We start from the raw sequence: 14,724 nt of genomic DNA on the forward strand, positions 1-14,724 counted from the left end.
TTTTATAAAATTTGTCAACCTTCATATATTTAACATGTCCTGTTTACTTTTTTTAATTTTTTTTATTGTTGCAATGTTTATTGTCAAAGCAGGTGTGTGAAAGTATATTGTGAAGTTTACCACCTTCTGCCCAGGTTCTTGAATGCAACACATTTCTCTCCCCTCTCCCTCCCCCCTCCATCCAGCAGTATTCTCCTCCCTCTGTTTCCTGCCAGCCTCTCAGCAGAGGATGTGACAGAGAGAGAGAGAGTGCGTGTGAGGGGAAAAGGGGAAAGCCGTCAGTAGAATGGATATGTGCCCTCTCTCTTCCACCCTTTCTTCTCCTTCCTCCTCTCTGTCTCCTCTCTGGCTTCCTTCACCCTCCTCCGCCTACATTGTGCCCTGGGCTCCTTCAGTTTTGGCTCTTGGGGGGGAAAGGAATCTCGCCGGGTGGACGGGGGACTGAAAACTGAACTTCAATGTCAGCCGGGGGCCAGAAGAAAGGTGGTGACAAACCTAAAGGTAAACACACAAACACGGTTTGCTTGATGACAACATTTCTAAATGGTCAACACCCACTTCTAAAGTCTGAACAGCTGTAAACAAAGTAAATCTGCATCTGCAGTGTTCTCTGAGAGGAATGAATGAAGTCTGCAGTGTCATCACTGAAGAACCAGGTTAGGACTCGTGTATTGATTTGTACATGAAACATCAGCACCATCCTCCCTCATGATGGAGAATCCTCCAGAAGACGTTTTAAACTTCTTATTAAAGCTTTTTCACCAATATGAACATTTCTTTACATTTCATGAACTTTTTTTTTCACGCACTCTTCATCTGTGAATGGAGTTAGCTCAGTTGTGTTGAAGTTTCTGTTCGGTTTATTAAAACGTATAAACTTTAGATTATGCCAAAGTAAATATTGTGTGATGTAACTTAGAACTTTTAATCTTTTCAGAACATTTAAGGAGACGGGGATGTCTTTCATCCATTTAGCGTGATTCATTTAGAAAATCACACATTTTGTCAGTTCAGTTCATTTATTAGTGAATAAAATGCTATGTGTAAAAAAAGCACACTTCATTGTTCTCTAAAATGCAACTAAAATCAGTACATTAGGCACAAAAATATCAAGTCAAGCAATCATCAAAATAATTAGTTTTCTTTAAAAATAACATCAGGTAAAACAATATATTCAGGAATTCTGTTTCATAAGCAAACATTGTTAATGTTTTATCATTTAGCCTCCATTTCTTATGTTCAACAGACAATTCACATCCTCTAAGTTTAATCCAACTCCTTTAAAAAAAACTGATTATTCCATTAATTAGAAGGAAAAAAGATGCAGAGAAAATGCATAATTTTGGTGTAGCATGACAACTGAAAAATATAAAAACAGCTTTTAAAATAAGATTATTTTGAATTTGAAATGTTTGAACTGGCTGCTTGTAGTTATCAGGTATGACATGTTTTGAATTATTAATGAATACCTCGAGTCATTTGAAGAGGCCGCCTGATCCTGCAGACATTTTGTATCCGTGCTTTCCACAACTTTTACATTTTATGAATTAGTCATGTAAAATCGTTGCCAGTTCACAAAGATGAAGACGGACTGGACTTTGCACAACAACCAGACAAGCTCATACAAAATATTGCAGTCCATTCAGCAGCAGAGACCAAAAATAAAAGCATTTAGATTGTATTGCATGCATGTAAAATAATATATAAACTTGTAATATTACAAGTTTTACCTCCTCAAATTTTAGACAATTTGCTTGAACTTTTTTTCTTTCTTCCACTTTTTCTCCTAAATTTGATGGGCTGCTTATCACGAGTTCTAGAATTGCGCCGCTCGGGGTGGCTGCATGCTGGAGTAGCTCTGCTACATTCATTCTGAGTTTTTGCTTTTGGAAACTTTAATTCCTCTTTCTCTGGATGTAAATGACAATTCTTCAGATGAATGTTTCCTCTGGTATCTAATGCTGTGCAGCTGAAAGGATTTTTACTGAAACTTTTTTACTTTTGGACATTTGTCATGATGCGTAACCATGACAACAAGGTGTTTTTTGTTTGTTTGTTTTTTATAACCGGGACAGCTCATCTCAAAAGCTCAAATAATATCTCGGCTACAGCACCAAATCTCAAATGAGTTTTTTTTTAAAAAAAGGAGGTGCCGTGGATGCATTCTCGTCTCCTTGCCGGCTGTGCTCGAGTGCCTGGTTGAAATCCTGGAACTAGCAGGAAACACGGCTCGTGGCAGCAGAAGGACCGGGATCATCTCCTGGCACCTGCAGCCGGCTGTCCGCAGCGACAAGGATGCTGGGAGGAGTGGCCATCGCTCTGGGAGGAGTTCTGCCCATCATCCGGTTGGTCCTGCAACCTGGACGAACCGAGAGGTCAACTGAGTCTGGGTTGACGGATCGGATGTCATCTGCGTCCAGTTTCTTCGGATCTGCTGTGGGACAGACTTTTACAAGAAATTCTTCCTTCCTACCTACAGCCATCAGTATCTATAACATCTCAATGAAACGAGGATAACGAGTTACAAAAATTTAATTTCCCTTTGGGATTATTAACGTATTTTTGAATTGAATTGAACAGATAAGTCCGAGAAAAATAAACTTGCAGCTTTAAATATTCTGTAGCTCTCTGAGCAGCAGTTCTGTTCATTCACTGGCCATCAGTTATTTTGTGGTTCTGCTGGTTTCCATACCAACCTGTCTGCAGCATTATGGTGCATCTATCAGTGAGTAAGTCATGATGTTGTTTCGAGCTGCTGCAGAGGTCGATTACATTACACTCGTCTCTGTCTTGCATGTGGAGCTCAATGGTTTATTGTTTTGCTGAGCTGCTGACGTTTCAGCATCAGATTTGGTCTGGTTGGGAGATACCAGAGTGTCTCATGACCTCTTATAAGACAGAAACAGGCCTGTTTCTGGAATTTTGACATCCAAACATCTGCGCAACAAGACTCAACGTTGTTATAGAAGCTGTATTCTGATTGTGCAATCCAGTGCACCAAGTTTACACATCTCAGCCTGTTCTAGTGACTGAACATAGCTCTGACTATCTTGTCAGCACATTGTTCAATTAAGACCAGTCAGAAAAGTTCAAACGTCACGTGACTGGTTGCAAGACAGCGTCTTCTCACTGACTGACATCAGAAATGAGATGGTGCCCACCTCACCTAACCGATGACAGCAGAGCCTCTCGGCTGTCTTCTATAAAAAGATTGTCTCCATTAGGCAGCAGAAAACAACTGTGACTCAGACTGTGCAGCATATCTCCTTTCAAAAACGTCAATATTTCTGCTGCTGCTCAGCAAAAAGTTTGGATCCATCTAAACCGTCTGGTTTTACCTCTTATTTGTATTTTTTCCCACCGTTGGTGACCACAGGGTGAACTACAGCATAAAGCCTCTAGCAATTTACAAACCGGATTCCAAAAAAGTTGGGACACTAAACAAATTGTGAATAAAAACTGAATGCAATGATGTGGAGGTGCCAACATCTAATATTTTATTCAGAATAGAACACAAATCACAGATCAAAAGTTTAAACTGAGAGAATGTATCATTTTAAGGTAAAAATCTGTTGTTTCCAAATTTCATGGCGTCAACAAATCCCCAAAAAAGTTGGGACAAGTCCATTTTTACCACTGTGTGGCATCCCCCCTTCTTCTTACAACACTCAACAGACGTCTGGGGACAGAGGAGACCAGTTTCTCAAGTTTAGAAATAGGAATGCTCTCCCATTCATGTCTAATACAGGCCTCTAACTGTTCAATCGTCTTGGGCCTTCTTTGTCGCATCTTCCTCTTTATGATGCGCCAAATGTTCTCTATAGGTGAAAGATCTGGACTGCAGGCTGGCCATGTCAGTACCCGGATCCTTCTCCTATGTAGCCATGATGTTGTGATTGCTGCAGAATGTGGTCTGGCATTATCGTGTTGAAAAATGCAGGGTCTTCCCTGAAAGAGACGACGTCTAGATGGGAGCATATGTTGTTCTAGAACCTGAACATAGTTCTCTGCATTAATGGTGCCTTTCCAGACATGCAAGCTGCCCATGCCACAAGCGCTCATGCAACCCCATACCATCAGTGATGCAGGCTTCTGAATGAAGCGTTGATAACAACTTGGGCTATCCTTGTCCTCTCTGGTCCGGATGACATGGCGTCCCAGTGCTCCATAAAGAACTTCAAATCGTGACTCATCTGACCACAGAACAGTCTTCCATTTTGCCACATTCCATTTTAAATGACCCCTGGCCCAGTGCAAACGTCTGAGCTTGTGGAGCTTGCTTAGAAATGGCTTCCTCTTTGCACTGTAGAGTTTCAGCTGGCAACGGTGGATGGCACGGTGGATTGTGTTCACTGACGATGCTTTCTGGAAGTATTCCTGAGCCCATTCTGTTATTTCCTTGACAGTGGCATTCCTGTTTGAGGTGCAGTGGCGTTTAAGGGCCCGGAGATCACGAGCATCCAGTAGAGTTTTACGGCCTTGACCCTTACGCACAGCGATAGTTCCAGATTCACTGAATCTTTTGACGATGTTATGCACGGTTGATGAAGATAACTTAAAAATATTTGCTATTTTACGCTGGGTAACACCATTCTGGTATTGCTGCACTATATTTCTGCGCAACAATGGTGGAATTGGTGATCCTCTTACCATCTTGGCTTCTGAGAGACACTGACACTCTGAGAAGCTCTTTTTATACCTAATCATGTTGTCAATTGACCTAATTAGTGTTAATTGGTCTTCCAGCTGTTCATTATATACTCAATTTCCTTTTTCCAGCCACTTATTGCTACTTGTCCCAACTTTTTTGGGATTTGTTGACACTGTGAAATTTTGACTCAACATATTTTTCCTTTAAAATGTTACATTTACTCAGATTAAACTTTTGATCTGTCATCTGTTATGTAGTGGACTAGGCCCATGTCAAAAACTAAGTCTAAGGTCAAAAATCTTGACCTTAAGAACCTTGTGGGACAGGAACTGTCATTTCATTGATTTGAATCCAGAAATACAGGTTCACCCATCCTGAGACTTTCTTTCTTGAAGATTCAAGTGAAAAGAACACTCTCTTTTTATTATCATTACTATTTTACAAATGTTGATAATCAAAATGTCTTAGTTCAAACCATTTTAGATGTTGCAGTGAACTAATCAATTTTATTAACTGAGTAATGATTTTTATTCTCATGTCAAAGCTGTAACAGAGTAATTATGCCTTTTCTGATTTCTGCTTTTGAATGAGCAAGTGTAAGTTGGTCCAAGGTTGGAGTCAAACGCAAAACAAGTTGTTATGTTAAAACTGTCATGTTTTTAGAATCCTCTCAGACGTAATATAGAGGTTTTTGGCACCTGTTTCTGAAACGCGCCAAAACAAAACTCTCTCTGTCTGTGAGAACATTTCTGATCTTTCCATAACAATTCTTGCTGTCTTCTAACCTCTTACGTCACAAAACACACCCCGTCTGGTCGGTTCTGACCAATGGTAATACTCCCAAAAGTGAACCGGGAAACAGCTCTTTAAAATGTCAGTACTTCCTGGTCTACTCAGTTCTGTTGGAGTTCTGTTGAAGTTCTGTTGAGGCTCTAGTTCTGGTTCTGCTAGAGAGTTCTGTTGAAGCTCTGCTCGGATGCTGTTTCTGCACAGTTCTGTTCTGAGAGTTCAGTTCTGTTGAAGCTCTGGAGAAGTTCTGTTCTGTTCAGTTCTGCTCAGTTCTGTGAGAGACGGGATGATCCTGACATGACAACAAAGCTCTTCCGAGTTCCATGGGAATATAACACTTTCACTCGCCACTACTTCTGACGAGCTACAGCCATCCTAAGGAGACGCTGGACAGGTAGCGTTAACGGAACACCATATCTGCTGATTATCATCAGAAAGGTAATGGGTCAAGTTTCCTACCAAGCGTACCGAGGCGAGCTGGGTTTCTGATGGAGAGTGTCGGTTCTGGTGAACACTTCCTTCCCCTCACACACCCTCTTACTCCCTCTTAACTTCTTTCATCTTTAAACTTTTCTCTCAAGTAGAAATTCTTCCAGATATTTTAGAAATGTCTGTGTAAAATGCTCACCCACATCCATGTGGGTAAAAGATCATAATTGTACAGTTTTCATAAATGTCTGTGGTGAAGCAACGGAAAAATCATGGCCGTATGATTTTTCCTGATTGATTGCTTATGTTGTTATTTTCATAATTTGCCAAATTAATGTAAATGTTTGATGTTAAATTTTGATTCTGTAAATAAATGACCGCATTCATTTTGATGGGTCAAACATAGATGACGTCTCACGTTTGCATTTCCTTAAATTCAATGCACGTTTTATTCAGTCCAGAAAAATGAGGAATCCGTGTTAAATGATGAATATATCCGAGCATCTGTTCATCTACAGTTATATTACGAATAAAATATTGACATTTGCCATCTCCACATCATTGCATTCAGTTTTTATTCACAATTTGTTTAGTGTCCCAACTTTTTTGGAATCCGGTTTGTAGAAAACTACAAACAAAATTAGTTAATGCCATCTCAGTTTTGCTTTGGATCATTTATTTTATGGAAACCTCTAAGAATCAGTAAATTAGCAGTATCAAAAATATAAAAGTTTGTACACATGCTCTGAAGCATGTTTAGTTTCTATTATTATTCTATGCCCGTTAAAAGACAGACATGCTAGGTAGTCTGTCCCTCAACTTTATTTTGTCTGCATCATAACTTCTGATCAGCCTAAGATAATTTAATCAAACTTGATGCACATAACGCATCATCACTAGACACGTCGTCACCTCAGCTCCGAGGTCAAGGTTCTAAATCAAGGTCAAAGTTAAAACAAGGTCTTTGCTTGTCTGGATCATAACCCCTAATCTGCTCAAGACAATTTTACAAAACTTGAACACATCTGTACCACCTCCAGGTAGCGTGATGCATCATCTTTTCATTACCCCAGCTCTAAGGTCAAGGAAAAATAAAGGCCAAAGGTTGTCAAAGATCTTTGTCCAGGTCATTGCTATAGATTGCTGTATAATAGCTTGTCAGCATGTGGCAAACATCCCAGATGTGGTACTCTAGTCTATTTCTAAAAAGGTGCCGAGGGTTGAATTGCAGTAAATGTCAGAGGATCACAACAAATCTAATAAAAACCTCTGGCAGTCATTTTTGTCACTTAGCATTACAGCTGATTTCTTGTTGGTTTCTGAGTTCCTTCTATGATTTCTTTGTCTCCCATTCTTTTGCTCCTCACTTTATTTAATTTCTGAACTGGAATCTAATTAAAGTGTAAAATAAAACAAACTTCTGGTAAAAGTTATCCACCCAGTGACAACGATTAAAAAAAAAAAAAAAATCTTGTTTTAGTTCCACCTTAGCATTGTGCAGTACCATGTGCAATTGTCTTTTTTTTTTAAGTCATGTGACTTAATTCTCTCAGGTTCTGTGTAATTTATCATGATTGCTGACATTAACCTCAGCAATAACACTTATTTTCTCTTCATTTTTATTGACATATGTTATTTTTTGCAGCCAAATGAGAAATAGATTAAAAACACATGAAATTGCTTGCATAACCATTTTTGAGAGATGACTTCCCATCTGGGAACAAACCCCGCAGCACATGAGGATTTTGTTTCTGCAAACAATATTTGGGAGCAGAGCTGCAGTTGCAGCAGAAAGATTGACATAACTTCACAAGAAACAAAAATTATCCAGTTCCAGCTTTCCTGCCATGGGAAAGGTTGTGTTCTGGGTTCAAAGAGTAATTTACTTAAAGAGATTTCTCCATCCGTGACGTTTTTAAAGTGCTTATCCAACTGAGGCCTAATTTGTCCAATTATAAGAAGAATTTCCCTCAAGAAGTCTGTGAAGCATCAAATCTCATGATCAGTTTATCTGATAAACAGAAAGTCAACACCACCACAAAATACTCTGACTTCTTGTGTTTTATAATCTGAAGAAGAGAATAACTGATTCTTATATAAAATCCTACGAAAACGTCTAAAAAAATATGTTGCAGCTTTTATCATTTATTTTGCTTGCACTTATTTGGCTGAAGTCAAAATCACTGAGGTGTAATCCTGCAACATTATCTTGAGTTTCTTTAGGAGATTCCAGCTATAAGGCTCTGTCTTATTAAACTGAGATTATTGGTAATTTTCAAATCAAAAGGTATTTACAGCCAGTGGGAGAAAAATGCAATAACACCAAAAGTTACTGCGCCTCATGATCTGTGTTTCTGTTAGACTTGGTGTCGGAGGGTACAGCATGGCCAGAGGTGGAGAGAGCGGAGCGTTTGGCCCGTGGAGCTGCCCTGAAGTGGGCGTCGGGTGTCTTCTGTCGCCCTGAACATCTGGAACGACTGAGCCAGTACAGGAAGAGAGAGAGTCAGAGGACTGCCTCGGTTCACACTAGACTGAAGGTACAACAAATACTGAATGAGCCCAAATGTTCTTGTTCTAGAATTGTGCTGCTCGGGGTGGCTGCACGTTGGAGCAGCTCCGTTACATTCATTCAGAGTTATCACTTTAAAAAACTTTTAATTCCTCTTTTTCTGGATGTAAATCACTTTTTTTGGGGGGGGATTATTATTTCCTCTGGTATCGGATGCTGTGCAGCTGGAAGGATTTTCACAGAAACCTTTTTACTTTTGGACACTTGTTATAATGCGTAACCATGGCAACAAGGTGTTTTCTAACCACCAGGAGCAGCTGATTAACATCTCAAAAGCTCATATTCCTCAAATACAGCCCCAAATCCCAAATGAGTGAAAATGAGGCGCCGTGGATGAATTCCCGTCAATCTGGCGGCGGTGCTAGAGTACCTGACCGTCGAGATCCTGGAGCAGGTGGGAAACTCGGCTCGTGACAACAGGAGGACTGGGAACGTCCCCAGGCACCTTCAGCTGCCTGTCTGTGGCGACGAGGAGCTCGGCAGACTGCTGGGAGGAGTGACCATCGCTCAGGGAGGAATTCTGCCCGGCATTTAGACAGCCCTGCTGCCCGGGAGGACCGAGAGGTCCGCCAGATCCGACAGCAAGCAGGATCCAAGTTTATGGATACCTGTGGCCAGATTCTTCGGATTCGCTGCAGGAGATCCTTCCTGCCCGTCAGCATCTAACAACTCTTGAATGAAACCAGGATGATGAGCTACATCAACACTTAATTTCCCTTTGGGATTAATAAAGTATTTTTGAATTGAATTTGAATTGAAAAATAAACAAGAATCAACTGTAGAGTTCATTCTGAATCAGAATTCACACTTTCAGTGATGTCATCTGTAAATCGGTACATCCTGTGATCTGTTTGCAGTCTATGGTCCAGTCATACCTGGAGGGGGTGGGCTGGGGTCTGGAGCAGCTTCGAGAGGCCAGAGCCGAGCTGAAGGAGGTGTCCCACACGTTGAAGAAAGCAGGACTGGAATCTGACGGAAACGCAGACACCATGAAGTCTCTGGAGAGGCTGAGGGAGGTGTCTGTCACCCACCGTCAGCTCCTCGCCGCCGTTAGCAACCTGCCTCGACTTTATTCTGGTGAGAATCCAGAACACGTTAGTTTTCTCGCAAAACGAGTCATCTCACAATAATAGACACGTTCAATAATTGTTCAGAAATATACTGATTTCAGCCCATGATAATACAACTAGTTTGTAAATGTGAAATATTCTGAACTGTGGCACCCAGAACCAAAGAATGATTTATGAAAAATGTTGTCAACCTGACGAGCTTTGATCACATTTTATAATAAAATGTAGCCCGTGATGGTAAACTGAGTTGGAATCAGCACAAGCTGCAGTGCAAAAAAGTAAAAAATGACTTATATGCGCCCTAAGTGAGAGTTGTGTAAAAATGAATCCATAAAGTCGCCAGCGTGGCAAACAATCTTGCTAATTTATCTTTAAATCTAAATTTTCTAACAATAGCATAATTGTGAAGATTAGGTCTAACAAAGTTGAGTCAGGTCCTCTGGACAGATGCAAAAAGTAGAAAAAAAAAATCAATGGAAACGTTTCATCTTTTATCCAAAATACTTCCTCAGCCTGATGAAGTCTTTTGGATAAAAGATGAAAGGTTTCAATAATTATTATTATTATATATTTTATTTTATTTAATTTTTTACTTTTTGCATCTGTCCAGAGGACCTGACTCAACTTTGTTAGATTTTTCTACCTGTGAGTATCAACTGGTGGCCCCTGGGCCACTTTGGGTTTGTTGAAGGAGACTTTTGTGGCCAGTAGGGGTGACATTATAAAGCTAAAAAATCTAATGCTTTTTAACATTTATTGATATTTTTTACAATTTAAGACATGAAAAGACCAAATTATTGTAAAGAGGGGGAAAGCATTTTTTTTATTATTACAAAAAGAACAATGCAGGCCTTTAACTCACTAAAAAAAGCTAAAAAAAAAAAATAAAATTTAAATCACATTTGTTTATTGTGGAAAAAATAATTAAGTATAGAAATAAAGCAAAAAGTTAAAGTGAGTATTTGCAAAAGAAATTACAGGAAAATGGCTAAAACTAGTACTTTTTTGTTGTTTGTATAACAACCAATAAAACTCAGTTTTATGCTAGTTTTGGTCAAAGCTTGAAAGAGTTGCTGTGGAGGGACCAAAGAGCCTCATGTGGCTCCAGAGCCTCAGGTTGCAGACCCCTGTTCTAGACCAATAAAATTTTACGTTTTCAAGTCGGCGCTCTTGTAAAATGCTGGTGAAGATTCTCATCATCCAGGACATGATGAATTCAAAAAGCGTTCAATACAAAAACAACTGGACTTTATTTGTAACAGAAGACGTTTCGCTCCTCATCCTATTCCGGTGATCACCTAATTTCAACAAACATTCATCTCATTTTGAAGTTTCTCATAAGGAGAATTTGAAATAATAATTACTCAGTATTGAAAATGTCCTTGTGACTCACTTTGTCAGCACAGATCACAAATATTCACTATTTCTGATTCAAAACCATCTAAAGTTTCTGTCCACCACCTTCCTCAGTATATAGTTGACACATTACTCCTCCAGGAAGCAACTCCAACTTTTTCAAGTTACGTCATGAGGTTCTCGTGTAAACTCCTGCAGTGCGTAGCATGGTGTCTGAGACGGAGCGTCTGGTGGAGTCCCGGCGGCTTCTGGAGGCCCACACCCGGCTGATGGACCTGGAGCGGTGGCAGGACGACATCCTCTGGCAGATCCACGGGGCCGCTGGCACATCAGGAAGTGCTCTCAGCGTGGAGGACAAGGAGCTGGTGGCCAGATATTTCTCTGGAGTGGGACAACTGGTGGACGCCCTGGGTAAGGAGATCAGTTTACTGAGTGATGCTGGGAGGAAAAACATGAAGCTCAAAACTTTACAGCAATGTTTGTACAGTTCTGATGAACAAACTACATATAATAGAATATGGACAAAGACTTTTGTAAACCTTAACAGAACACGTCATAAATTTTTACTTAGTCTGAATTTATTTTTTTAGTATTTTAGATGGTCCTTGCTAGGATAGGCATCACCTCAGCAGAATATACATAATTAGTTAGAAAGTTGCCAACGCAGCCTAAAACTCCAACATCCATTTAGTAATGATCTAAAGAAACACACACTTTGATATATGATAATGGTAAAGAGAAACACGCTCAAATGAAATGGGAACGCTGATGCCAGTGGCTCGTTATGGTCACCATGGTTACCACACACCAGAATCTGTCGCACCCTGACAGTAAATATAAGAGAGACAGACTGAAAGTTAAGCCTCAAACAAACTGTCGCTGTGCAAAAACTACAAGTTGGATTCTAAAAACTTTTTAAACTGTGAGTGACAGAAGATTAATGGTCACATGTGAATTTTTATGTTTCTACAGAGTTTTATGTAGGAGGTATAAGTTTACAAAAAGCCTCACTTTCAGTTTTAAGAAAGATTTTTGAGCTAACTTAAGTCTGTGGCAGCTTGGGTGTGTGCTCTCTGCATTTTCAGGGGATTTAAGAGAAAACCAAGTCTCATAAAGAGACACCCTGTGTAATTAAAAAAAGGGAATTCAGAAGTTTTAGAGTTCAATTTGTAAATGTATCAAAGGTGGGAGTAAGAGGAGTTTGTTAGCAAAGGTTGTAGACACTTCAAAAGTTGGTGACATCATCAACTCTACTGGACATTTCATAGAAGAATCTTGGAAATCCATAAAAATTAAAGTAATCGTGTAAAACAAACAAAATGCCAGTTCAGAAGTTTGAAGTTTAAGTTTCTGTGACCCGTTCAAACTTTGAATATTATTCCTTCACTGAGGTCTGTCTGTGATATGGAGCTCCAAATAAGGCTGTTTTTTTTTTCACCTGTTTCACCTAAACTCCACTGATCATCGTAGTTATTTTGCTAACAAAAGTCAAAGCATAGTGTATTTGAGCTGCACATTTTGATTCATAGCTCGCATGTTTTATTTCAAAGTTGTGCAGCGAGATCAAAGATTTTGAATGTGATCGTATGAAAGGTGCTCCTGTACAATAATATGCACACTCTGTGCACATAAATCAACACGACTCCTAATTTATTTTATCGTTTCTATCCAGAAAATTATTTTCTTGTAATTTCTTAAAATAGTCTTGAACTTTTTTTTATATAGATTTCCAAAGTTTTGTTTGAAACATTATTTATGAAGGGCTTTTCTGAAACTTTACAAAAGCGTTAAAGATAAAAAAAAACAGTCTACCTGCAGGACAAAGTAGATCCACATGAAATGAGAACAGCAGAGACTGAGTTTACTTCTGCAAACTTATTGCCCTCACTCTCGTCCTCCCTAATCCTGCAGGGAAGGAGCTGTGGGCGGTGGTGAGCAGTGCTCTGGCTCTGGCCCGACAGAATCCCACACCGTTTGTATCAGCTGTGAGGATAGTCGAGCGTGAGGAGGCCCTGGATCGAGCTCTGCTGGCAGAGAGGGGGGGTGCTGAAGGCAGCTGCAGACCCCTGCCTCCTGGACGACCCCGCTGCTGGAAAATATCCTTCTTCCAGGTCAGCACCACCTGATGAGGTGGTCACATCACATCTTAAGTGTCTATTTGATTCATTGTATGGTTTCTTCTCACCCCAGGTACTAGAGGAGGCCGTGTTAGCGAGATTTCGGAGCGTGTCCTACCTGCACACACGTGGTCCGGGTCTGGCGGGTCACCTCTCAGCTCTGCAGCACGGCATCATGACTGACCTCGCCACTGTACGCCACCTGTTGGAGCACTGCGTCCCGCCGCACTACCAGCTGACTGCAGCCTACCTGAAGGCCAGCCACCGCTGTTTACACACACACCTGGCTCAGGTCAGTCATGTGACTTGCACCTTTACTGCAGCTTCTTTTGATATGCATGTTGTGATGCACACTCACTCTAGTTTTTAAAATCGTTTAATTTGCATACAACTTCTGTAGATTAATGATGATTTAAAATTTCCAGCTTCACTTTCCAGATCTAAATGTTATTTTTGTCCTAGGTTAGCAGCTGGGATCTAGAGAGTGGTGAAATATTTGCAGTGCTCAACTGGGTGCTGCACATTTACAACAGGTGAGGCATCTTTTTGATTCTGCACTTCAACATCATTTTGGAAATATCTCTAATTCACTTCTAATAAACTAATCTAATCACACTCTCTCCTATGTTCAGCTTTTTCTTTTTTTTAAATAAACTTTAACTTAAGTTTATCGAAATTTTTCTTTAAAAATTGTATCTAAAGTGTCATTTCAAGAATTGCTCAGAGCTATACTTATTGTATGTTTGACTTAAAAGTCAGTCTCGCAGGAGATTTAAGATGTCACCAGAGGGTTACAATAATTGAAGGAGAATAACTGGTGCCATAATTAAATATTTTTCTTCAAAAATTATTGCATTTTATTTTTCCTATAACAGCAACTATAAGGATAAATTTGATTAAAAAACCTTTTTTTCTTAACTTTGTATTCAAAGTATGAATGTAAGTTGTGGTCTACAAGAAACTTGACTGTGTCGTTACAAAATCTGTGCCTCGGGTTATTGTTGTTGCATTACAATAAATATTTAAAATAAAATGCAGAGCTCCTGGACCTTAAACACAATCGATCTGAGTGTGATGCTCTTGTTTTGGCAGCCCAGATATGATGGGACACCCAGAGCTGGTAGCTGATATTGAGAGGGCAGAACTGGGTCCGCTCATCTCCACCGAGGGTCTGGAGCAGCTGCAGAGCAAATACGTACAAAGTGTTCAGGTGATTCAACCTAAAGCATTTCTTCCAGATTATCCAACTCTGATATAATCTGAGAGCTTCGTTCAGAAGCATCAGAAAAACCCACCACAACATCATGAGGGGAGTTTTGTGGCGGCACTGAAATTCCAGGATATACACTTTAAATGTTTTTATTTCAACATATTGGATGGTCTGAACAGTTAAAGAAAAATTAGTAAAATGTGCTGATGCTTGAGTTTGTTTGTGACTTGTTGCTGCTGCAGAGGAGCGTTTCAGAGTGGATGCACAAAGCTCTGCAGGTGGAGCTGCAAGACTGGCAGAGAGACCAGGAGCCCGATACAGACCATGAGGGTTTCTACCAGACCAGCCTGCCCACTATTATCACACAGGTAAACAACACACACACACACAGAGGTTTGTCTTGCTATCTTTACATGGACTTTGCTCTGACTTCCATTCATTTTTCATTCATTTCTATAGCCTGACCCTAACCCTAACCATTACCAATACATACCTAACCCTAAGCCTAACCATTACCAGTACATACCTAACCC

General features: G+C 40.1%; 1 protein-coding gene across 1 annotated transcript in view; it reads left to right on the forward strand.

Moving 5' to 3' along the window:
- The first annotated feature begins 458 nt into the window (after window positions 1-458).
- Window positions 459-14,724, forward strand: part of exoc3l1 (exocyst complex component 3-like 1) — a 19,133-nt gene continuing 4,867 nt past the window's right edge. The window contains exons 1-9 of the mRNA XM_037682664.1: window positions 459-501; window positions 8,231-8,406; window positions 9,296-9,515; window positions 11,063-11,275; window positions 12,776-12,975; window positions 13,055-13,273; window positions 13,444-13,514; window positions 14,074-14,191; window positions 14,434-14,559. Of these exons, the coding sequence (XP_037538592.1) occupies window positions 459-501; window positions 8,231-8,406; window positions 9,296-9,515; window positions 11,063-11,275; window positions 12,776-12,975; window positions 13,055-13,273; window positions 13,444-13,514; window positions 14,074-14,191; window positions 14,434-14,559 (1,386 nt within the window). The remainder of the gene's footprint in view (window positions 502-8,230; window positions 8,407-9,295; window positions 9,516-11,062; window positions 11,276-12,775; window positions 12,976-13,054; window positions 13,274-13,443; window positions 13,515-14,073; window positions 14,192-14,433; window positions 14,560-14,724) is intronic.

The sequence above is a fragment of the Nematolebias whitei genome, chromosome 10, assembly GCF_014905685.2.
Source record: "Nematolebias whitei isolate Nwh7 chromosome 10, NemWhi1, whole genome shotgun sequence".
In the NCBI taxonomy this organism is placed as follows: Eukaryota; Metazoa; Chordata; class Actinopteri; order Cyprinodontiformes; family Rivulidae; genus Nematolebias; species Nematolebias whitei.